The sequence below is a fragment of the Symphodus melops genome, assembly GCF_947650265.1.
Source record: "Symphodus melops genome assembly, chromosome: 1".
NCBI lineage: Eukaryota > Metazoa > Chordata > Actinopteri > Labriformes > Labridae > Symphodus > Symphodus melops.
The window spans coordinates 20,148,670-20,175,071 of NC_136691.1; the positions used below are offsets into that span (position 1 = coordinate 20,148,670).

The window sequence follows — 26,402 nt, forward strand, 5'->3', positions numbered from 1 at the left end:
ATGCATACGACCTATGATTAAATATCTATAACGTATGGTTATGGGGTGGTCCTTGCTAGTGAATGCATGTTTAAGTCCATTCACTATTTACCATAACAATGACAATGTAACCATCCAAGAAGCACATGAATGCAGCATCAGTCCCCCCCCCCCCCCCCCCCCCCCCCCCCCCCCCCAACACCCCTGGGTGCCCTGGTAACCTTAATGAAGTGTTCTCAAAACTGTATAAACTGCCTCCTGTTGGCTCTGCCAAGACAAAAAATATGTAACTGCAATCACGACTATATTATTTAATCAACTAACTCATCACATGAGAGAGAGTCGTGTTTTTAAATCAAAATGTCATCGCAGGCTGTCTACGCTGTGCGAACGAGTCATCATTGGAACATTTCCGGCAGCGCTTGAACGCAGCAAAGTACAGACAGTGCGTGCAGGAGGAGGAGAGACGATCAGAGGAGACACGGACTGAGCAGGAAACGTGAAGTTCTCATGTTTGTCTCAGAAACAAGCTGCGGAATGAAGGAAGATGGATTAACGCACGCGGAGAGGTGATGAGTCTGTGCGTCACGTGAAGAAAAAACGCTGCACATTTGCGCATCAGGAGCGACAGAGACAAAACATTTAGTTCAGATGTTTATCATGAACAGGATGGATGGAGCAGAAATAAAAGCATGAAGGGTGAGTGAACTCAACTTGTAGCTGTGGGTTTGTCTGTTTTAGTGTGATGTGCGTGTGTTTCCACAGGTGCTCTCTCCTCTTCAGTTTGTCAGCATTCATCCTGATGCTACTCCAACTGTAATTCATTAAAACAGTCTGATACTATCAATCCATGCTGCAGCTGCATCCTCAACATCAGGTGATGTTCGGCTGTCGGAGGATAAAAACAGAAGATATAGTTGTGTATTCTTAATGAACAGCAGAGGCGGATAACATGTGACAAAGTGTTTCATAGTAGCTGCTTTTTATGAATGATTTCATTCAAAATGTTTATGACAAATCACAGAAACGATCATGTTTGAAAAGCTTGGGAGAAAATGTTAGCAATGGTGAATTCACTTGTTTAGTTCACTTGTTTAGGAATTTAAATAAAAAGGTTAATCAAACATTAATGAAGGTCAGGAACAAAAAAAGATGAATGAAATGAATGATCAGTCAAGGAACATGCCTTTCTGTATCAAACATTATTTAACAGCTAAGAATTCAAATGGTTATCACAGCATCAACATTTTAACCAACATTTTGAGAAAAATAAATTATGTTGATCCCTGCAAACAGAATTAGAAGTATTAAGTACCTCAAATTGAGTAATTTTTGCTCTCAATTATCAAAAGTTGCAGGAAACCTCCTACATACGCTCTAAATTGCACAAAATCATTGGCAGTGCTGTTTTCATGCAATTTGGGCAGTGTGTAGGAGTTTGCCTGCAATTTTGATGGATTGGTTCCTCTCCCACGCACCTGTCCAATGAAACATGTTTTGATGCTTTTTAATTCTAGATTGTTTCATTTTAAAACATGCGGTAATAAACAAGTAAAACTCAAGTGACAACCTTAAACAAAATAGAAGTCCGAACGACAGAAAAGGGTAATTTCTAGTTTTTAATCGTCATACCAATATCATAAAAATCTCCTGCACACTGTCTTAATTGCACAACTAAATTGTCAACCTTTTAAGTGCAACACTGTTTGCTCTCAATCTTGAAGTCAGTTTTCGGTTTCATATCCAACTATCTTTTCTTTTTGCGCTTCTGCACTTTCAGATACTTTCGATCATTGAAATATTAGAGATGGTTTCATTTGAACATGTGTATGGAATAGAAGTATAAATCTTTTATTAACATTTGGGTTTGAGATTGTTGCTTGGACAAAAGAAGAGAATCAAAGTTATAACTCTTTAACAATAATTTATTCTACTTCTCTTTCCCTGTGTTGGAATTAATACACGTATATATAAAGTATTTATTTTTCTTGTATGAACACCATTTCAAAGAGCTTTGAAGAATCTATTAAAAATACATTTTGATATTTAAGACTCAACTGACAGCATCAAACAGGAGCTCAGAGACAAAAGAGGGATTCTGGTACCCATCGCTGTCAGAGTTTGAAAAAGATCTTGAAATGATTGGAGGCTCTACGATACCTGGCTGCCTACTCGTGTGCATCCTGTACTCACTGCTGAAGAGCGGGTTTATTTCTTAACATCGACCGATATTAGCGTATCCATCTGTATCATCTAATAACTGCAGACATGTGCTGATATCTTAGATTTATTCACCAGTAAAACAGCATTTCATTTCAGTATCATTGTATTACACCAGCAGTTCTCTTCTGGCTGTCACCAGCAGAGTGTGCTGTAAGGATTACAACAAGCATTATCACTCTGCAGGGTGTCGAGCGGTGATCTTCCTACACCTGCAGTTACTGTGTAGTTGACCATCTTGTTTATTTCATATAGCTTCCACACGTGTTTGATCACTGCCTTTGAGGAACCAACACAATAAATATGTATATCTATATCTGCTGATATCCGTCAGGCTCCAGTCCTGCAGTGAAATCTCATTAAATCTCTTATCATCAAATGAGACTTTAGGAAACAAACATGGACGACAACGGGAAGGAAGACCGTGCAGTAGTTTTAGAAATATGAAAAAAAAAGTCCAATAAATAAATGAAAAACCTCTGGATGGAGTCGTGGCGATGGCGTGAAGATAGGTCATACATGTTACAGAGCGTGACTTTGCCCAAGATTGTGGGAAGGGAAGGATCTTGCTTGATTTTCTTGTTGTGTGTACCTAACTCAAGCAAAGTCCTGATTATTTCACAGCTCTTAAGATGCTCTTGTCAGATGTTCCTGCAGTGTGAAGTGTGTTAAGAGAGATCTTAATCTACTCAGAAGAATGAAATCAAATTGGATATCCTGTGGGTTTAAAGGGAACCTTGAGGACATTGATGAAACGCACTCTGTGGATACCACTTCAATGAAACAAGGGCAGATTGTGAAGTAAGCTGACTGACATGTAAAGCTTCATGACTTCATTAAAATACAATCAATGCCCTTTCTTCCTGTCACGTTCTTTTATCATGAAGTCCCTTTCAACTGCAACAGCAGTGGCGTGTTTAGAGTCAGGACTGTGTTTGTTGCTGAATGAATCTGTACATGTGTGATGTGCTTTTTTGGTCTTTTTCGTTTCTCTCCACACAATATAGGAACAAAACTGTTTGGTTGTTCCATCTTTCTGCAGCTGAACACAGCAGCTCCTTTACAAGAAAATCTGTTGGACTTGAAAGTATGGAGGACTATTTTCTGTCGAGTGATTCACCAAGAGTGATGTGTCGGTTTTATTCTGAGGAAGGTGAAGCTGTGATGAGCTGACTCAGTCCTGTCTGTCTGTGTTTCATGTCAGACTGAAGTCCAGGAGGTGAGAAGTGAAGCTGAATGGTCATCCTCTGAATGTGCTGCGAGAAGCGGCTCAAGTGGAGAGTGGGTGCACTGACTCATTGTGTGTGTGTGTGTGTGTGTGTGTGTGTGTGTGAGTGTGTGTGTGTGCAGGAGATAGAAAAGTAGAGCCTTGATAGTTAGATGAGGCTTCTTAGGTTTGTTTGATTCTTTATTTACTAATTATCTTTGCTTATTTAACCCTTCAAGTCAGGCATCAGTGGATCTGTTTCCCTCGGAGACCGTCCTCTCAGATTTCCGACTGTCTTTGACAAAACTCCAAAAGTCTTTTTTCTCTATTTGAAATTTGCGGAGGAGGTGGATGCATGGGTAGAAAACATTTGAGACTGTGGTTTATCACGATCTTCATCTGTTTTTGACTCTGACGTCTTTAAACCGTTTTTCAATATCATTCCATAACTTTACCAAATCAGCAACTTTATTACCCCAAGCCGTGAGGTTTCTTCAGCCTTAAAGGGGAGTTCCTAACATCTTTGAAGCTGGGCTTGCTTTATGATGTGATGAACCTCTACATAGGGATTGTTCCTTGCAGAACGGTCGTGTCTCGTTCAATCAGTAAGTTCAGGTCCCCTTATGCTGGCTGCACACTGTGATATCCAAATAGTGCGAGGCCAAAGACTTCTTCACCTGATGTTTAACTTTATAAATTCTCTGAATACACGCACTACTGGACTATTCAGCCAGACTGCAAGACACCTGTTGTTTCTAATTTCACACAGACAAGATCTCACAGAAACTTGGGTAATCATGCAAGACTTCAGAAGAGAAACAAATATATTGAGGACGATTGACTTCATCAGGAGGCATGTCCTTATGAGACATTATACAGCCACTCTTGTTGTGACACAAGCTACATTTCTTTTTCAATATTTCACTTTACTCGGGGCAAAGTTGTGTTCATGTCTGTTGGCTGATAACATCCGGTTGGTGATGCTTCCTTTTGGGTACTCCATCGATGGCAGCCTGATATGGAATCAATACAAGCCTTAAGTGACTTGCATCATTGGTTTTTCTTCACCTGCTCCCTGCTGATCTAACTATTTTTTGTTTTTGTTATGATGGACATTTTGATCATACAACTTCACACCAGTTTCCCTTTTTGGCCATCTTGGTTTTCAAATGTCTTCCTGAATGTTGCCACTTCGTCTAATTATTATTATTATTATTATTATTATTATTATTATTATTATTATTATTATTATTATTATTCAACTTCTTCATCTTCTCCTTACTGTTTGACAGAACACATTTTTGAGAACCCAGGTGCAGAACACATGGACTGAGAAATTGGTGCATTGAAGAACACGTATATTGAATTAAGCCATGAGCAAAGCACAGCAGGTGATTTGGAAGCCAGGTCACAAAAGCTGAAGCTAGAGAGAAAGAGAGAGCACCATCTAAACTGCACAAATACCAGTGGCATGGTGTGGGGTTAATTTTTAAGGAAGCCAAGTGTGACAACGCCTCTATTCTACATGCACTTTTCAGGGGGTCCACAATAAGATGTTGCTGCTTTAGAAGGAAATGTTTTGCAACCAAACATCATAAAAACACTGTAGTATACAAACCATACAGCATAAGAACACTGTAGTATACAAACCATACATCATAAGAACACTGTAGTATACATGCTAGGCCAGTAGTTGGCGATGTGACTTTGTTACACACAATTATAGTTTTACACACCCTAGCGTTGGGGAGTTTGGTGCCTTGTTAAAGGGAACCATGGCAGTACTTAGAAAGTGGCCTGGTACCTCTCCAGCTACCAAACCAACTTCCATATTTTGGTTCCCCAACACAGGTTCCTACAGACTGACACCGCTACTTTACACGGCCCATTGTTGTGTAAACATACCTCACTTCACGACAATTGTAGTACCATCACACGTCGTCCTCAGAGCATGGAGAAGGGCAGAACATTATAAATAGTAGCAACAGCACAGAAGAATCAACTAAGCTGTTTTATAAAGTGTTTTATTGAAACGATAGCATCAGCCTGAGGAACTTGAGAAGTCTTTATCTTGGCTTCTGGGAGAAAACACCACTGACAAATACTTTGGCAACGATTTGTTAAAAATCATTGCCAAAGTGTTCGTCCAATGTAGACAGTGTGCAGGAGCTTGCCTGCATTTTTTGGTTATCAAAAACAAGCAATGGCCCCAAATCAGGATTTTGATTTTGTTTTCTTGGTATTGAACCAGGAAACAGTATATTCCATTTTTTCTAGATTAGTGTCAATGTTTAACATCCTGGTATCGTGACAACTCTACTTTCTGCCACCACTAAAGTATGAGGACTGCAGCAGTCTTCTCCATGAAATAAACTGACTCTTTACCTGATTTTAGCACCATACGTCCTCTTTGTGGACAATAAAAGCAAGTCTGTCTTGCCGTGTTGCAAGGACCTGTTCGAGGTGTTAGGGTTGAAAGAACAAAGAAGATGTGGGACAGGGAGAGACAGGACAGACAGGGGACAAAGACGAGGCAGGTGAAAATGACTCCTGCTCAGATAAGCTGAGTGAGTCTTTCTATAAATGGATGTAAAGTCACACACATTCAGCCTCCATTATACTTGCAGGTTTCACATCTCTGTAGCAGCCTGCGATCTGATCATATGAACTCCCTTTTCATTTACAGAACTGTGAATTCTTCATACATGACATGACATGACAGCGTGTGAATTTTGTCCCGTCAAAGATTTAGGCGCTCCATCCTCTCTGTCCTTGCCTTTGTTCCTCCAGGGCTTACAGAACAGCAGATATTATGGAAATGTGACGGGGAGACTGGAATATAAATCAGATAATGTGATAATCAGTCTTGATCCCCTCAGACTCTCACATTATTCATTTCAAAACATTTATTCAGCTCTTCAAGAGACGTCGTTATGTCATTAATGGGCCATCTAACAAAGAGTGTCATGGAGACTGTCTGAAAAGAGAGTTTGGTTCTAAATACTCAATAAAGACAACGGTTAAGCTTTGTATGCTGACAGTTTACTTTTGTACCCCTGCCTCAGTGTCCCCACACTACTCCTTTCAGCCATTTGGAGTAATACATTATCGAGGACAAACATGTAACGCCACAATTACATGGGGGGGGGAGAAGTCAATTCATGTATTCTAGGGGCATTTTGTCTTTCTTAGATGTTGGGAATTAAGAGCTTGACACGGGGACAGAGAAACTTTTTAGTCAGGAAATCTGAGACGATGTTTCAATGTGCTCGCTAATCTCACAGAACTTCAAAAAACATCTTTGTGAAGGATATTTTTTGTTCGGGTGGTTTTCTCAGAGATATTTTAAACTAGTCAGAGAAGGTGTGAGAGACAGGAAAAATGCAAGAAACCTGCTCAAGAGCCTTGAGACTGGCCAGGGTCACAACACACACGTTAACATGGAAAGATTTGGAGGTCCGTCTTGCAAAGGGGCTAACAATTGATAAACAAGAGATGACGCTAGCTGAGGCAGAGAGAAACAGGTGGCGTGATGTTCTGACAAGATTAGTTGTGATTATCCAGTCTTTAGCTGAAAGAAACATGGCTTTAAGGGGTAGCACAGAAACTTTAAACAAGCCAGACAATGGACATTTTTTGAAAGAGGTTGAACTCATGGCAAAGTTTGACCCTGCGTGCTGCAAAAACATTACAAAAGATAGTGGAGGACATAAAAACATCAAAGTGTTTCTCCATTATTTTGGATTGCACCCCTGAACTGAGTCATAAAGAACAGCTCTCTGTTATTTTGAGGACTGTGTCCCTTGAAAACATCCCAGAAGTGAAAGAACATTTCTTGGGGTTTCTTGTAGCAGAGGAATCCCCAGGGGAAAGTTTGTAAAAACTCATCCTTGAGAGACTGGAGGAACTAAACTTTTTAAGGCCTGCAGAGGACAGTCTTATGACAACGGTGCCAACATGAAGGGAAAAAACAAAGTTCAGTTCAGTGTTCAGGCCAGGTTCCTTCAACAGAATTCAACAGCCTTTTATGTTCCCTGTGGTGCCCACACTTTACATCTCGTATTAGCCAATGCTGCTGAGAGCTTAACAGATGCCATTGGCTATTTTGGACACCTAACCAAACTATTCAAACTCTTCGCAGCGTCATCTCATAGATGGGACATTCTCATGAGACACGTTAAAACCACTCTCAAGTCTTGGTCAGAGACTAGGTGGGAAAGCCGTATCAAAAGTGTCGAGGCAGTAAGATACCAGGCTGCTCAAATCAGAGAGGCACTGCTTGAGGTGAGAGAAAGTGCATCAGATCCTGTGGTGAACGTTGAGGTGCAGTCTTTGGCTGAAGAGATTTCCTCATACCGCTTTTCGATCTGCACTGTCATATGGTATGACATTCTCGACACAGTCCAGCATGTGAGCAAGCTAATGCAGTCACTCTCCATGCAGCTAGATGTGGCTGTCGACTTGCTGAAGAAAACAAAAGGTACTCTGACTAAGTACAGAATCACTGGATTTTCTGATGCCAAAACAGCTGCAAAAGAGATCTGTGAGGAGATGAATGTGGAGGCCATGCTCAAACAAAAGCAGCTCAGAAACACAAAGAAGCACTTTGCATATGAATCTCTAGATGAGCCTATCAATGATGCCCATAAAAAAAATGAAAACCACATTTTGTATGTGTCTCTCTTCTCTTGAGGAGAGATTTCAGAACTTGGGAAACACTGAGCATCGCCCTAACCTAAGACTAACAACCTGAGATTGATGGCAAAGAACTGGCTGTGGAAATGCAACATTTTCCAAATTTACCATCAAAACAGATGACAACCATGGACCTCTTCTCTTGACCTTCCTGCATGAGAAGCAGCTGACTGAAATACCCACATTTATGGGTGGCTCTGAGAATCTCTGCCACACTTCCTGTGACAGTGCCTGCTGCTGAAAGGAGTTTCTCAAAACTAAATCTCTACCAGAGATTAACTATGGCACAAGAACATCTGACCGGACTTTCTGTCATTAGTGTCAATGTTATTGTCTCCCAACAGCTGACTTGTGCTGATATCATCAATGACTTTGCTGCAAGAAATGCAAGAAGAGTAAGATTTTAGAAAGGGTAAGCCTTACAGTTTAAGGCTGTAGGACAGTGTTACATTAGTTAGGCAATAAAGTTCATAATATAATTCAGGTTTAGTGCGCAATAATCCAATTTTTTTTTTTTTGTGTGTGTGGGGTGTTACACATGTCAATTATATTTCTGTGTGCAGGACATGTAGGTTTTTGTAAAAAAAAAAAAAAAAAATAGCTAGATTTCTGTATTTTTTTTTCTTCCAATTTTTGATTTTTGTACATCATTGTAGTTTGGTTGTGAAAGTATAATATGTGACATTTTGTGACATGTATTTATTTAATCGTAATTTAGTCTATGATAAATATAAGTGTTATAGTTTTTTTAATGTTTACAGGCATTCTTTAATTTTGGAATTGTGTTGTAAATGTAAAGCTGTATTTCAGTTTTCTTTAAGTGTGTAAAAAATGCTATTTGTGGCGTAATTGGCTCCAATACATGGGGCACCAGATGAAATTGTCCGGCTCTGCAAAAAGGCAATGTCTAACACACCAAAAACATGCAGGAAGTTAAATGCGCAGCTCACTGTGCTGAAAAGCAAACAGTGTCTCGCTGTGCCAATCCACACACAGTTAGAGGGGGCCAAAACAACATCTGCTTAGAGTTGGTAGTAACTGCGCCAAATAAAAAATATATATATTTAATGGGGATTTTTTAGTCTTTGTAGGATAGGACATTTATAAGAGATGTCACACAAACTTGAGACGATCTGGAGACATTTCACACAAGGACACACAAGTTGCATTTGCTTACTCGATTCAGGGATGAAGTTTAGTGTAGCATTTCATTTTATTTTATATTTTTCAAGTTTTTAATTTATTTCTTAATTTATTTGAAAGCTTCCTCCCTAAACAGAGCAAGCAGGGACAACTTCAAAATACACCTCCTCCATGTTAATAGTACTGTCCAAGTAATCTTTACAGACCATTAAACAGATACTTCTTATGAAGTCTTACAGAGGGGGAATTGTTTTTCTGATTCCTGGAAAGTTTGAGCGTGATGCCTCTTATAAACACTGCAGCGCAGTTACCACCAACTCTCAGCAGACGTACATGAGTTCATTCTAACTGTTAGCATTGGTGTTTCTGAATTAGAAGCTTTTTGCAATTAGGTTGATTTGCATAGCAAAGGTGCAGTGAGTTCAGAGACGCTGTTTGCTCTACATCGTAGTTAGAAGAACATTTTACCCCCTGCATTTGTTTTTGGAATAAGACGCTGTCCTTTTGAGTCTTTTGCACAGGTTTAGCTAGCAGAAAAGCTATTGGGAATCAGGCCTGGAAATAACCTGCTTCTGAAATGTTCTTGATGTGGTTGTTCACATATGCACTGCACAAAGGAATTATTTCCCTTTCAGACTTTCTCCTTAGGCAAGATGTGACGTTAAAATAATCCAATGCTTGGGAAGCTCTGAGATCGTATCCTTTACGTGCAGAAAGTCTATGCATCATGTAACAGTCCCAGGAGATAAACATCACCCTCCCGCTCACTTGAGGTGAATTCTCTGCTGCGTTTTCATATCAGCTCGCTGCGAGAAAAAAAAAAAGATTCAGTCAGGAGCCGCTCTGGGAAAAGTCAATGTAAAAAATGCGGCTGTTTGCATTCACACATGCAACTTTGCACCAAATGTAATCAGGACTTTCTCAGTTTTTTTCTGTAATAGTGAGAGCCCTATATATTTACTGGCTGTTCAGCTTTAATCTCTCTGTGTATAAACAGAAGCACAGTGTTCCTGGGTTGCAGTGAGTAATGTTTTGTTACCTACAGACTTTTTTATTTCTGTCTTTGCAATCAAGGACAACAAATCAATAGCGTACTCAATCTTTGCAGGGCAGTACCAAACACAGAGATGTAAACAGACAAAAGATAGCTATAGCAATTTAATTTAGATCTGGTGCCCCATATTGCAGATAAACTCAATGTTTTTTACATTGAGATTAAAAACAAAATCAAAACACAGCACACAAAAACATCATTAATCTTATTAATGACTGTTTCCACAGTCATTAATAAGATACAGAGATCTAATCAATGAAGTCATACACACCAGAAAGCACACATCAGTTTCCACAAAAGCATACATACACACACACACAAACACACACACACACACACACACACACACACACATACACATACACACACACACGTAAAAAAAATAGCTATTAATGCAGCCCTGATGGCCTTGCATGCTGCCTGCCATCCTGAAAAACAGCAAAACAACCCTTTGGTTCCTCCCCTGATTCACTCTGTTTACTGAACTCCCCGTTTCCTGTGCTTCTCTAATGATGTCAAAACAGCAGACACACAGACTCAGCAGTTAACAAATCAACAAAGTGGATTAAGCAGCAGGTACACTGTTTTGTGTCGAGGTTCGTGGTCCACAGTAATCTCATTATAGAATCGACAAGGTTGATTACGATCTGCAGCTCCGGGAGTGCAAGGAACAAATCAGACTTCAAGTGCTTTTTCACGAGTTTTCATCTAATTTGAGATTAATTTTCTTACCAAATGATTATATTTTTATTAGTTGATTCATGTAACAACTTGCAAGACTAATTATTTGAAGAGTAAAGATTAGATTTCTTTTGAGGGATGCAGCAATCAACTCAACTCGTGAAACGCATCCTGAGTTTCTACAGTTTTCTCAGTTCTATTAAAAAGAAATTTAACTCAATTCATCAATAAATGATTTTTATATTTCAGCTCTTTGACAATGAAAATAAAAAATATCCTTTTCGACATGACGATTTTTGCATCACATGAAGAAAACTTTCAAGCAAAGAAAAACATTTTTTTCTCGTCTCAGGGCAAAATGAGGGTTGGATTCACGACCATTCAACACTACTACCATGTTTCTAATGATACACAGCTTCATGTAAATGGGTGAAGTATCCCATTAAAGCTACAAACACAGAACACAGCCTGTTCTGATCAGGGCTGAAATAGAGGGGTTTGTAGACATGATCACATACAGGATCAGATTGAAGAAACTTAAACATGTTTTGGCAAGCTCTGAGTCTGATGGGTTGAATAATATAACTGTCCCTAAAGCTGAATCTATCAACAGACTGGAAAATACTAATGCAGCATAATCACGGCCGTGGTTCTATTCTGACAGATACACCGAGACGCTGTGCAGGCTGAGAAAATAGACGTTTATTGATTGGAGGTAGAGCCCTTATATACAGTACAACAGATGCCACAAATTCCTTCCCACTTTAGATACTTCTGTACATGGCATGCAGAAACACATGACCTTTACTCTTTGAATGTCATTCCTATATTTGAGGAACACTTCATCTTATACTGTCACTGAGGCAGAATATTATACTTTCATGATACCTCGTGTGTCTCTCCCAATATGGTCATGTCTTCTCTAAATAGATCATGGTCTGCTCACAGCAAAGTTTTCTCTACAAGATATATCCAAACTGAACGTATCAACAGAAATTCGTACTATCAGAGTCTTATTTAAAATTGTTGAAAAGGAGGATAATATTTGACCTTTAATGTTATTGGTGTTCTCAGCTTCTCGACCTTTAACATGCTGCATCATGATCACTGTAATATTTTGATACCTATTTTTATCTGTTTTCTGCTCAACTCACGTCTACTCTCCAGCTTTGAAACTGGTCGTTTTCTAAACTACAAAATCTTTATCTACACTCTTCTGTACAAGTAATGTTCAAGTAATAAAAGACAGAATGTAAAAGACTAAATAAGATAATAGTGCAGTGGTAAGTAGTGCAATAGGATGAGGAAGTAAACATGAGGTAGTTATCTTTTACAGTATTTTCATTATAGTGTGTGTAGATGATCATTTAAATTAGATAATATATGTACACTCACTTTGACAGTTGAGTTCAGAGTTATTTCACAGCAGCAGGTCTGACACTCTGTGACTGTTCAGTGTTCATCAGAGAGACAGCCTGAAGAAGAAACTGTTCTTATGACGGGATGTTTGATGTACACATCTGAAACGCCTGACGGAGGGGAGGAGCTTAAACAGTTTGTGTCCGAGGTGTGAGGGGTCTGCAGTGATGCTACCTGCCCGCTTCCTGACCCTGGACCGGTGTAAGTCCTGGATGGGGGGAAGGTCGACACCGATGATCTTTCCTGCAGTCCTGATCGTTTGTTGCAGTTTGGTTGCAGATCCAATCCAGACAGTGATGGAGGTGCACAGAACAGACTGAATGATGGAAGTTTGAAACATGATCAGCCGCTCCTGGTCATGTTTTACACCGCCATTTAGTCTGTTCTTCAGCTACCTCCTCTGCTGGTTAGTAAAAAACGTGTTGTCTCATCGACTTCGTTAACACCCTTTCTAGATTCATTTATTCTAATCACTAACAAGAGTATGTGTCTATCAGTGTTGGGCTGTACAAGCAACTGAAATGATTCAGAGCTTGAGAGCATGATTGAAGTGCAGAGAAAAAAAATCACTACGTGCAGCCTTCTATATTGTTATGTAACCATGACAGCAGCTGTGTAGAATGACTTCATGTTGTCATGAAGAATGAGACCTCATGCATCAATAAGATTACCTGTGGTCACAAAGGTTGAATGAAACACAATAGTTCATGCTGGGACACACAAGTAACAGGATGCTGCAGGATATTTGTCTGGAGACATTGTACTGTCATGGTTTTCAATTTGCAGAAATAATTAGTTGGGTCTCTGTCTGAAATCCTCCTACACTTTATTGTTTTATTATCATGGACGAGGCGGTTTAGCTGCAGCCTGTTCTTTGGATGAACTCGGTCATTGTTATCTCGGCACACAATGTGTGTATAATATTAAATTATAATATTAAAGTTTTATTCAGAGGAACTTCTGTTATTTATTTATATATTTTTTCATTGTACCATCTCAGAGTCTGTAAAAATGAGACACAGTTTAATGATACATATGACTGAATTTTTGTTATTCAATCTGCTTCTGGATAAGGAGAAGTGTTCCACTTTCAATAAGCCCTTATCCTGATTTTGATAAATCTGCTTTCACTACATGGACAACACACGTCTGCATCTTAACCAGTTTGTTTAAGATAGCAGGCAGAGCCTCAGACAGCGACAAGAACGTCTTACTTCTGGAGCGATGAAGGAAGAGAGTTTTGTCTTTTAGTAATGAAATAATTAGATACAGGTGAAAGTTTAGATGTAAGACAGAATAAAACAATAAGTCACAGTGGGATATAAATAACCAGGTTTCTCTGTGTGCATGTAAACATCATATCCAATATGATCAAAACAGGATAAGGCTCATAACAGGGATAACCCAGTCAACCTAAACACACTCAGAGGGAGTCGGACCTCACTTTCAAAAAGGCATTACTCACTGATATGTTTAGTTAGGATTTATTTGATAGCTGCTGTATTAATGATTGAATTGCCATATATAGACTTTATCAATATTTTGCGTAAATCCATGTATCTGTTAATCAAGCACACTGATTGATGTTCATTATGGATTTTTCAGTTTGACATTTAAGCAGGAGCTGAAGCAGAATGAAACGGTAACAGTGAACGAGCAAAACAGAGCTGTTGATTCTCTAAATGCAGAATCAACGATGCAGCTTGTGTTGTGTCTGCATCTCGACTAATTTAGAGGAGCAACAGTCGAGATCAGCAGGAGGCCGAGATTTATGCTTCTGAGTAATAAAACCTTTTACTGCTGGCTCACACATGCAGCTTCCTGCTCGGTGTCATGTCTTCCTCTAAACAGCTGTGAGGGAGGGTGCAGATGTTCCAGCGCTCTGAGGGGTGTGTTGTTGTTTGATTCAAGATGAGGCGAGACAGCAGGGAGCAACACCACATTCACAAGTTCTTATCATGAAGACAACATGAATATGAAAGAAATGAAAGCATCTTCTGCACTTACTTCATGACAAAGAAAGCGAGAGTAAGACAACCTGGAAAATGTTGGATCTAATTAACCTGTTACAGTATGACACTTTCTTCAAAATGTAAAGACGCGGATATTTCGAGAACTTCATTGTTTTAGCAATTTAAGATATTTTTTTCAGAAAAGCACTGGCCGTGTGCTCGGGAGTGTTTGCATGAAGCATTTTCTCGCTAAAGAACAGCGCTGCACATCTCTATGATAACAGTCTGTTGACAACAGATGCTGTAGGACCGACACTGCTCAGTTCATTTTTACTGCTTGATTTATATTTGAGATCATTTTTTTACCCGATCAGACATGGAGCCAAAAAAGATGCGGGTACAAGACACTATCCGTAGGCAGCAAAAATAATTCATACATTTTGAAAAGAGCACTAGTGTTGTCAAGATTTTCAGCTAGAGCGCTTGAAAGGGGCAAAAAAGGCAGAGCGCTCGGAAGAAAATAGGCTGGCAGTCAGAACAGCTTCAGGATGTCTGGAGCTGGAACGCTAGCTCTGGGCCTAATGAGCTCCAACTCACCTCTCTTCACCTGGATCACAGCCTGACACATTGTGCTTTCGCCAGCACCCCGCCACGGTCCTCCCAGGAGTCAAATGGAACGCACCCCGTTTTAAACCACACTGTAAGACTACACTCGTATTAACCAAGCAAGAATAAACTGAAAATATTTCTGTTTTATACGCTGATTCTCCAAACATCAGAAACGATGAAAGCCAAAGAGAGACGTGTATATTTACGCACATTTAATGTCTCCATTAATTAATTTTTAAAATCTCACACATGGGATTGGACAGATCTTTTATTGACTGTTGTTCCATGCAGATTTATGTATCCAAGATGGCACACATGATGCATACATGAGCACATTATGGTGGATAGACATGGTCACAAATCTGCTTTGTTCTCGGTCACACTTTCAGATAAGCATTGAAAGTTGCGCAGCTGAAGCATTCCCTCTTTGAAAGGTGTTAAAGATAGTATGTGGTGTGCGCTGCACATATCTAAGGGAGGGGCGCAGTGCAGGGGGGGGAAGTGGGCAAATCAACTGGAGCTGAAGAGTCTCCTTATATAGGCTGTATAATAACTGCTTTATATACACTAGGCTGATTGTGTGATGAAATGAAACTTATCATCATACGATCGTTTAATCTGTTTGAATCTGTCGCTGTCTTTTTCCCTATTCTGTATGTCATTTCATCTCTCCATCACTCTCCGTGTTTCATATGAAGTGACAGACTTAATAATCCCCCTTTACTTTCTCATCAGCCTTCATTTATCCTCGTTCTTTCAATAAAACATTTATCGTGGTCACTTCAGGGCAGAGCTGTGAATTCAGACGTTACTGAATATCAGAGATGGAATCTGGCTTCTTAAAGGTCAGCGTCGTCCGTCTGCGTTGGGCCGAATCGTGCCCCGATGCTTGAATCGCAGGCGTGTCTGAATGTCGACACTTTTATGATGATGCAAAATCTCCCCAGCAATCTCCGCTCTGAAAGGTCGTCCGTTCTCCAGGTGAGCTGACAGCTGAGTAATGGCCCTCACTGGCAGGCTGGTCGGGCGTGAGCAGACGCTCTGAGAATGATTTAGAGCTGAGGTCCCCGAAGTATCGCTCTGAATTTACCGTCGCTGTAAAAGCCGGTGTGTTATCAGAGCCTGAATAACAACATCTGCTGCTCTGTCACCTGAAGCCATTACTTCATTTTACTTCACGAGAAGCTTTGAGTTTAAACAACTGTGGAGGTATTTCAAGAATGAATAGATCTTTCACTGAGAAAATATGAAATATAGTCTGTGTTCTTGGAGAAATCTATGAAGCAACATCAAGTTAAACTGCTGATGATCTCAGTCTAAAAGGATTTAATCAAACCTCAGGACTTGGTAAATTTACACTGTCAGAGCTGATTAGCTGTTTGACAGCTGTGACTTATTCAGGGATTGATTGGAGTGACATGTTTCTATTTTTGTATACCTAACAGGCAGGGAAGTAGAAAAAAATAACTGCCTGATTGACCATCATGTTCGCTGCAGATTAACACTGCCAATGTGCCCAGTTCTTGGCCCAAACTGTCTGTTGGCCAAGTACCTCAACTGTCTCAGATAGTTCTCTGTCTCAAAATCCTTCTCTGTGTTTCTTACAGAAAGTTTCTCTCTCATCGTGTCTGGCTGGATTGAACCACATTTAGGATTTAAACTTGAACATTTAATTCCAGAAGGTCTCATGATGAAAAGAAGAAATTTATTGTAGAAAGTCATTGGTTTGTGTCCTAGTAGGAGCAGAGGGGGATCATGGGAAATCCTTTGGGATCCTGTTTGAGTGTCCTTGAAGGCATCATGAGACTCCACTGTCACTGCCTTTAAATACGTGAGTCTCACCCTCATTTTTCATGAGTGCGTCTCCAAGAGAAGAGTTACTCACCCTGATCGAGGTCGGCCCTGTGGTGATATTTATGTTCAAAGGACTTGTTGCCTTTGAACTAAAAATGCCAACTTTTTGTCCCAATACAGAAAACACAAGTTTACAGATACATTTTCAGATGGGACCTTGATATATTTTGTGAGAAAGAGTGAATTTAGTGTGACTTTTTAGTGTGTCTTTTCTTCACCCTGCAGCAGGGGAACAATTCCTGCTACTGCCAGCATCATATTGGATATGCTTCCTTTCTTTAATGAAATGTCTTTGCTAACTGTGTTGCACTTTGTTGTGTCATTATTTTTTCTTTAGAGAATCTTGAAAACTTTGTATTGCTCCTCGTGGCCCACCATGATGCTCTTCTCTCAAACTTGTGACCTAGCCTGCTGCAGCACGAATAACATACATTTCTGAAACAGCAGTAGCCTTATAAGCCCCGTTTCCTCACAGCAGTCAGGTACGGATTGGTACAGTTTGTTACGCTTTGGTTAAGCCCGATCTCGTTTGTGTTTCCACAGCCACCTGTGCCCTATTTGGTTGGTAGTGTGTAAGCCAGATGACGATAGCCGCTACGTAAATAGCATCACGATAGCAGCTAACCGCTAACTAATAAATTCAACAAAGGAGAAAAACGCTGCACAAATGAAACCAACGCTGAAAGACATCCAGCAGTTTATCTCCTCTATCACTGACATGTGACTCTTTATTACAAGAACTCAATCCAGCTTTGTTTCAGAGAAGACTGTGTGCCGCGAGGAGAAATACAGACGGAAACAATCAGCTGTGTTACAGTCAATGGTTTAAACACGGCGGAGTTTTGTTCTTTCAACCAATCAACGAACTGCAGTGTTTAGCTCCACCTTTTCGGGTCGGCTTCACATTCTTGGGACGGTACAGACGGTTATTTGGGAATCTTTCCCCGGATTAGTCTATGGAAACGCCGCAAAATGCGCGCCGTACCGAGACGAACCGAGCCGGACCGGTCGGTGGAAACGGAGCTATAGATAAATGTCAGAAACGTACAACAGGTCCTTGATACCCAACCTGAAGTGTGTTACAAAAATAATGGTACTTCAGCTTCCTCCCACAGTGCAAAGACAAACTGGTTCGGTATACATTGCTGGTGCTAAATTGACCATAGGTGGGACTGTGAGCGTGGATGGTTGTATGTTTTGTGTCAAAACCTAAGATAGAGGACGATCAGTGAGAGCTGTCACTCTCGCCCAGTGACAGCTGGAGTCACCTTCAGTCACATGCAGCCCTGAACGTGATAAGTGGTTTAGTTCTCAGAAGGATGGATGGACAAAAAACATTGTGTTAGATCTGAAAAAACCATTTTAAATCACACATAAATCTGACAATGGATGCACTTTCATTTGAGTGGATTATACTGCATCTGTCAAAGCTGTCAGATATATGTCTGTGAAAGCTAATAGGAAACCTTTTTTAGTCACTTAGATTCCAAAACATGTCAAAGTATGACTCGGGTGTAGAAATACAGGAATTTACCTTTGACTTATGTTTAAACTAATTGCAAAGATAGCCAGAAGCTCTGTAGTAATGTTACAGGACTTGTAATGATATTATTTGCTTTAAAAAGATATTTTTAATAATAGTTTGTCGTGAAGAGTAAATGTTTCTAGTTTCTCCGAGGTGGGGGATTCAGACTCAGGCCTTCTCGTCTTTCCCTCAGGATGTGAAGAATCTGTAGCTCAAGTTGTCACAGTGTATCAGCTGTGTCTGTGTCAGGACAGAGGTCATCACCCCGCCTCCGGAGGAATGGTCCCTCCACTGATTCGACATCAATCATGATTCACTCGAGGTTTAAGTCAGAGCATTGCAAAGAATTATTATTTAATCTCTCTGATGAGGCTGAGAGGACACAGGGAGAAGTGTCACATAAATTTCATTTTCAGAGTTCATTCAGTTTTTACTGTTTATCATGCATCATTTAAGTGCACAATTAGTCATCTAAATGGTTAAACGTCATCAGCCTCACTAATTGGCACCAGAATTACAAGTCAGTACAACTAGTCATCAAAATCGTTATTAATGTAGGCTTTCAATGTCAAATGTTGTGTCTAAGCTGTAACACAACTGCCAGCCACAGTGAGAAAATAACATAGCTAATAATGGCAGTAACTGCACAAGATATGCTTCCACTGAACTCCAAATAACTAGTTTCATTGACAAACATTTATAGAAAGGAGACAAACACAAATATCCAATGTCAAGACAGCTCCTCGTGAACCTGAAAGAAAGAGGCTCACGTTTCTAAAAGTCAGTATTGGTGTTTGGAAAAATAACAAGCTATTTTTAGCAGGATTCAACCGTGACTTTAACTTAACCGCAAAAGAAGAAGAAGGAACTCATGATGGATCGAAGAGTCCTCCGTGTATGTGTGTGTGTGTGTGTGTTTGTATTTCTATATTTATTGCAAATACGTCAATGCACTACTTTTAATGTTCAGCACTTTGTACTACATTTCACATGTATGAAAAGTGCTATATAAATAAATAAAGTTGATTAAGAACCACTGCTGTACACATTGTTAAATGTTCCTAATTTCTTCCCACAGGTATTTCAATATACAGGTTTGTCTTCAAGGATGCATGAAGCCGAGGAGCAGGGGCGAGTCTAGACTTTTGTCACTGTAGTGGCCCGACTGTGGGACTTATAGAGTGGCCTGAAATGTGCATGCAAACGTTTTGGTCCTGATCTGTGCACTTTAAGGTGAAGCCAAGTAATCTCGTTGTACAATTTGTATAATGACAAAAAAGGCGGAAAATGGGGAAAGCAGACTGTGATGTCATGGCGTTCGATGAGCCCTGCGTTGATGTGTGCTGTACTTTGGTCGGCTTTACAATATTTCTGTGTGCACAAAATTACTCTTATTAAAATCAAGTTTGCTAAAGTCTTGTATGGATCCTTCATAATTCCTGACCTGAACATCACACACACTTCACATCACCGGATTTCTCCATTAATACGGCCACAAGAGGCGTCCACATGAATACTTTCTTTTCTTTTTTTTGTCTGTTTCAGTTTTCTCGCCTGTAGTTGTGCTTTAACGTCGACAGTCCCTTCAGTTAATAACGGTCATACATGAACACAGCACACTTGTGATATAAAGTAACAAAAAAATTTCTCAAGGCATCAGATGAACGCAGCCATCAGCCTTCAGCCTCCTCCGCTCAGAGGAACAACAGAGGAGGAGGAGGAGGAGGGGAGAGCTTTGAGACTCAGCCTGTGTCTATAATGACACAAATCTTGCAACGAACTGACAACAGACTCCTCCACATAACTGTCCTGTTGATTTGTTCTCTGAAAGATAAATCACTGATGACACTTGTTGGAGAGAAATTTAATTTTCTTACACAAGCAACAAAACCTCCATTATTAAAAGAGAGGAAAGTTTACTGTTCATTCAATGATTTAGACTTCAGTTAAACATCCAGATTATTAGAGGTTGGCTTGTTGCAGTCAGTGAGTGGGACAGAGACAGAGTGCCTGTACGTCAAACTTAGCGAGCTAGTTATCTGATTTGTATGGAGGTTGTTTACTGAGAGCAGCAGCATGTACAAGTCCAACAGCAGACAAGAACTTTTGGAGACTGGATCTCTCACTCGATTCAGTTAACCCTCTTTGTCCTCTTTGTCGGGTTTTGAGTGAGCTCCCCTTCTAAACCAGAATACCCGGGGGTTTCCTTCATTTCAGGGTATCAAGGTTTGAACTATACCTGCTTTCTGAAATAGGCTTCTAGAGTCCAATGTAATGGAACAACATTTCAATTTTAAATCTAAGATTTTATTATTTGTTTTTCTTCATTTTGCGTCTTTGGAAAAAGGTTCAACCAATTATTGGTTTTAGCTTATTCATAAACTCCATGAATATTAATATTTAATATTTATTTTAATCTGACTTTTATCTTAGAGATACGTTTGGTTTGGAACCGTTAACATCACTGTTATAGCAAAACCATCTAAACAAACCATCGTACATTTTAGTAGGCTGAATATAGAAACTCCCCCGTACTCACTGGCTGCACCTTGGACTAATCACTCTTTCTCTAATGTTTTATTTTCTGTTTTGTTTTTTTCAGACTGACCTTTGACCCTTGAGAGAAAGCCATCATCCTGGCACTGACTCCAGGGAGGGAGGGGCCAGCCCAGGTCACATGATGGACACGGACTCAGAGGGAATCACCTCCGGGCCGAACATCACAAACTGCTCTGGTCCCCCTGCTGACACCCTGCAGGCCGAGCGGTTTACAGATGGGATGGCAGCGGTGGTCTTTGTTCTCTGCCTCCTCACCTTCCTCACTGCGCTCATCAACGGCGCCGTTATCCTTGCCATCTGCACCACCAAGAAGCTCCACCTTCCCGCCAACTACCTCATCTGCTCGCTGGCCGTCACCGACTTCCTGGTGGCGCTCCTGGTGATGCCCATCAGCATCCTTTACATCAGCATGGAGAAGTGGTCGCTGGGTCAGGTGGTGTGTGACATGTGGTTGAGTTTGGACATGACATGCTGCACCTGCTCCATCCTGCACCTGTGTGTCATCGCCCTGGATCGATATTGGGCCATCACTAAAGCCATCGAGTACGCTCGCAAGAGGTCGGCCCGCCGCGCCGCAGTCATGGTGGGAACCGTCTGGATCATCTCCATCTTCATCTCCATCCCTCCTCTATTCTGGAGGCAGAGGCCAAACACGGGCCGCATCCAGCAGTGCATCATCGAGCACGACCATCTGGGGTACACCATCTACTCCACCTTAGGGGCGTTTTACATCCCCATGATCGTCATTCTCATCCTCTACTACAGGATTTACAATGCTGCCAAAACTCTGTACCAGAAACGCGGCTCCTCTCGGCACTTGAGCAGCCGCAGCATGGGCAGCCAGAACTCTGTGAACCACTTCAGGGTCTCACACACGTTTTGCGTGTCAGATCTGTCCAACTCAGACCCCACAATCGCTTCTGAAAAACTCAACTCCAACATCCGCGTCCCGTCCTTTGAGACGGACGTAGAAGGGCAGGAGGAGAAGAACCAGATCTGCACAACGCGAGAGAGAAAAGCAGCTCGGATCTTGGGCCTCATCCTCGGGGCCTTCATCGTCTGCTGGCTGCCGTTCTTCTTGAAGGAGCTGATGGTGGGTCTGAAGGTGTTGGAGCCATCTCCGCGTCTCTCAGACATCCTCACTTGGCTCGGTTACATCAACTCACTCGTCAACCCGCTGCTATACACCAGCTTCAACGACGACTTCAAGCTGGCCTTTAAAAAGCTGCTCAGAAGGAAAGAGCAGGCATAGTGCTCAAACATCACTGGGACTGTATTCATGTTTGACTGACTGTATCCTAGCAGTGCACACTCATTTCTTTACTACTGAAAAAGTGACATCTCAGAAAACAATGTATTCCCTGTTTTTATCAATAAAGGAATTATTTATAACAACCGCTCATCGGCATATGGATTAATTCATCTGTTTCCTCTTGTTCTGTGTGTGATAATGAATCAGTAAAGGCTGTCTTCCAGGGGCGAGTTCAGACTGTTCACACTGAAGGCCTGCTTGGAGTGGCCTGAAGTACAGACAAAGTAGTTAAAATAAATTACTCACAGTTTCTGTGTCCTCTATTCCCTACTGCTACTACTATCTACTGTTACTACAAACATTTAAACAGTGTCAGTAACAGATTTTACATTTCTGAACTTATTTTGTGGTTTAACCCTTTAAAGCATGACATAGAAACGGATTTGTTTATGTTAACAATTTTTAATATACATAACTTTGAGGTTGTTACAAAAGTGCCCAATAGTGGACTTCATGCAATGCAACACATAAATATAGTTTGTTTCATGTCCACTGCGATGGAGGGATTTAGAGTTCTTGGTTTGAGTTAAAAAGTTTTACTTTCTTTCAGTTTTGAAGTCTCTGTATTTTTTACAGGAAAAAAAAACTTTCTGATCTGGATCTTCTCAGCAAAAAGACCTATAGCTCATTCAGCTTCCAAACAACTCGTCATTTGGTGCCATTTTGCCTTCCTTAAATATAACAATGTTTTGTGCCCAAGAGTGAAATGTGTGCTAAAATTAGAAACCTAAATGGTCGTAAACCTGGATGTGAACTGCAACTGAAAGGGTTGAAAAAAGGAAAACAGCTCTAAAACGGGAAACACCCAGAACAGATCACGACCGACATATCTCTACAGAAGTTACAGTATCTCAAGAAGCCAAATCTGACAATGGTATTATATTGGTGTCAAATTGACAAAGGATTCTTATCAAACTATCCACCAACAGGGGTTTTGTAAAGGATCCCTCCAGAGATCAACTTTACAGAGGAAGATGTTTTTCGAACAGCTTTTGAGTCACTTTCTACAAAGACACCAGACAACATTTACAAAACCAGTGATTTCATTTTCAGAACATGGGAGCTGCTGACGAACGGATTCTTCATCTGTAAGTTATTTATGTTATACGCACATTAACAACACTAGTCACACAAAACCAAAGTATTCTCACCTACAGGTTGTTAAACTAGGCAGCAAGATAGGAAGAAAATGTGCAGCTCTAAACTGACAACCCAGAACACTCTTAATTTAGACAACATATTACTGCTCAATAACCTCGGTTCACGAGTTTAGCACTCTGCACTTCATTTAACTTGCTACAGAAATCCCTTATTTAAATCACGTGTTGCTTTCATGTGTTTTTATGTGCAGTCCTGTATGCTGTGTTTTTATGTTGTCGGTACAAGACAAATTCCTCTAAATAAAGGTTTCATTCATTCATTGTTCACGCTCTATTTTCTGTCACCCAATAGGCTAAATAACAAAGAGTTCACTTGGACATTCAACATCACTAATTATGAGGTGGACTGAAACAACACAAAAAAGGCACATGTGCTCTGAATGAATGTGTTACATTATGTCTGCATACATGTTTTAGCCCGTGAGATGAAGAGTTCAGCTTGTTCTGCTGCCCCCAAGTGGCCGAAAAAATAAAATAAACACTACTTCAGGGAGAAACATTAGATCAATTTGCTATCTGTTGGATTTGTTTTGTTTCTGTGGAACTGAAAGTAATTGATCAAAGACAAAAATACATTACAAAACATTATGTGAATATAGTCCATTAAAACTATAATGTTGAGCATGAAATATTTTAATGCTAAGAAGTTATTCCATGGTTCATGTTTTAGGTGTAACCTGTTAAGTGCTGAAGATCATCGACATTGATAGGTGATATAGGAATCAGCTTTATTGATCAAGTATGCTCACCCCAAAAGAATAGGACTTGAACTGTGCAAAAGTAAAAAAAAAAAAAAATTGATAATGACACACTTAATACACAAAGACTAATGTGTACAAGACTAAAAACAAGATGAGGCCTAATGAAGAGGAAGATTACACTTCATGGATTTTATTCAGACAGACTCACCTTTAATTTATCAAGTAATGTTTCTGTTCAACAAAAAGAAAGTATGACATGCATGTTTGCTTGGTTAATAACAAAATTGCTGTGCTTTCACCCTCTTTATGGACGTCTTTTTTGGGGTGAGGGGATTCACCTGCGACTGATTGGTGCAGCCAGCACAAGTGTGCATGTAGCGCCTCCTTGAGCTCAGGAAGTCAAGGCAGACATAAATAATCTCAACAGTCCAAAAGAGGAAAAATGATAGCTATTAATAAATTATGAATATAATATAAATTGTAAAAAAATAGATTACCTGCTGTGTATTGTACTGTTCACAACATTATCAGCCACCATCCATATCAGACTTTTGATTGAAGTCTGAGAATAAACTCACCAGCTCCGGAATCTCGCTATCTCGCCTCCTTCTTTCGACTTCCACAGTTTGCTTATTTCTTAAGAATAAGTCATACAAAAAAAACCCGTTTTGTTTGTTTGCTTGCTTGCTGAGTGCATGTACATTCCAACTCTATTATATTCTTATAGATAAAGTATTATGGGGAGTGAGGCCCAATGCATTAAGTTTAACGTCAGACTTTTATCTTAAGCGTTATGATTTATATCATATAAGAGCTTTAAAATTTAATACATAAAACATGAAAAGTCTAGATTAGATTAAAGATTTATGGTCATTTGTTTAGGCAAAGGATGGTACAGAAATGTTTGTGCATTTCTCCTTAAAAAAGTTAAAGTATAAACAGAAGAACAACATGAGAGAGTAGAAACAATGAAAATAAATAAACTGTAAATACAACTAAGAACAAAATAAACTATAAACTTTAAAATAAATAATAAATAATAAATAAAGGGAGACATGATAAAGTTGTATACATGTTTAGATTCTGAAGTCCTGCATCTGAGATGAGCATAGTTTGTATCTGTGTGCACCAGAGACTGTAAATAAAAAAAATCAATAAGCTTCCCTCCAATAGAGAGCCTGTCCTGTCCACTCTTAGATAGTGGATATACTTCTTAATCTTGTTTCAGATTATTATATACTGTATGTTAGGAAGGGGGGACAGTGGTTGTTTATTGTTCACTGTAACAAATGTCTTGTGTCCTGCATGTCTTGTATACTGCTACTGGATGCCTTGAATTTCCCTCGGGATCAATAAAGTATCTATACAGTCTAGTGTGCACAGTTTTACAGTTAAAACGAACACATATTACAAATATACTGTGTAAAGATATAAGCAGATATACAAAAAGGAACACAAATGATGAACAATGAGAAACAGACTTATGTCAATTATAATATAAAACAAAGTTAAGCAGGGGCAACATAACAATAGAGGTGCATTCATTAGTTTACACTTAAAACATAAAATACAAATTTGGTGTTTTACTATTGGCTACTGTAGTTTCTCAAGTCCTTGACGATGATGTGTAGATGATGAAGAAATATCTGCTGACACTGACTTGCTTGTAATGTAAGAAATGTATTTACAAAGTCAAGAAACAGCATCAATCCAGGTCAGCCATGGTACCTGGGAGAGTCACCAGCCAATTGTGATCCCTCTCGAACAAAGAAAGACACTAGTATTTATACAGCATTGGTCAAAGCAACAGCATGTACGTCCTTATTTGGACTTAAGTCAACAAATGTTATCCTCCTTGTGTTTACTCCTGTTTTAGACCCAAATGTTATCCTACTCAGTCTTAAGTAATGACCCCTAATAAACCACTTCATTGTCTTTGTTCATAATTGTTCATATTACATTGTGTTGCATGTATAATACACTTCATATTACATGTATAATACACTTCACTACTTTTTGTTTTGGCTAGAGTATCTTTTTAATGTAGTCTATTTGGTCCATCAGGACCAAAACCTCTCACCACAAGACCAGTTTCTTCCCCTCAGCTGGCAGCCTCATGGACAATGTCCCTGCCCTCCCCCCACCTAACACACACCCTATCAGCCCCACAGTCAGGAAACCTCAGTCATGTGAAGGCTCAAACTGTTTCTTTATGTGTTACATTAACACTCACTGGACTTTAAATTTATTTTCTCTCATGCACCCTTTATACATGTTGTGTTGTTTATAACATTTTGTGTTTTTTTATTATTCTTTATATTTTACATTTTTA

At 39.9% G+C, this 26,402-nt stretch overlaps 1 protein-coding gene across 1 annotated transcript; it reads left to right on the forward strand.

Annotated features, from left to right (window-relative positions):
- The first annotated feature begins 438 nt into the window (after window positions 1–438).
- htr1e (5-hydroxytryptamine receptor 1E) lies at window positions 439–22,274 on the forward strand. Its single transcript, XM_079360315.1, has 2 exons — window positions 439–678; window positions 20,941–22,274. Exon 2 carries the CDS (start codon window positions 21,016–21,018, stop codon window positions 22,147–22,149), a length of 1,134 nt encoding a protein of 377 aa, XP_079216441.1. The 5' UTR covers window positions 439–678; window positions 20,941–21,015; the 3' UTR covers window positions 22,150–22,274.
- Window positions 22,275–26,402: the final 4,128 nt, after the last annotated feature.

Excerpts from the sequence above, each read along its gene's own strand:
- htr1e (XM_079360315.1), top strand. The coding sequence starts at position 21,016 with ATGATGGACACGGACTCAGAGGGAATCACCTCCGGGCCGAACATCACA.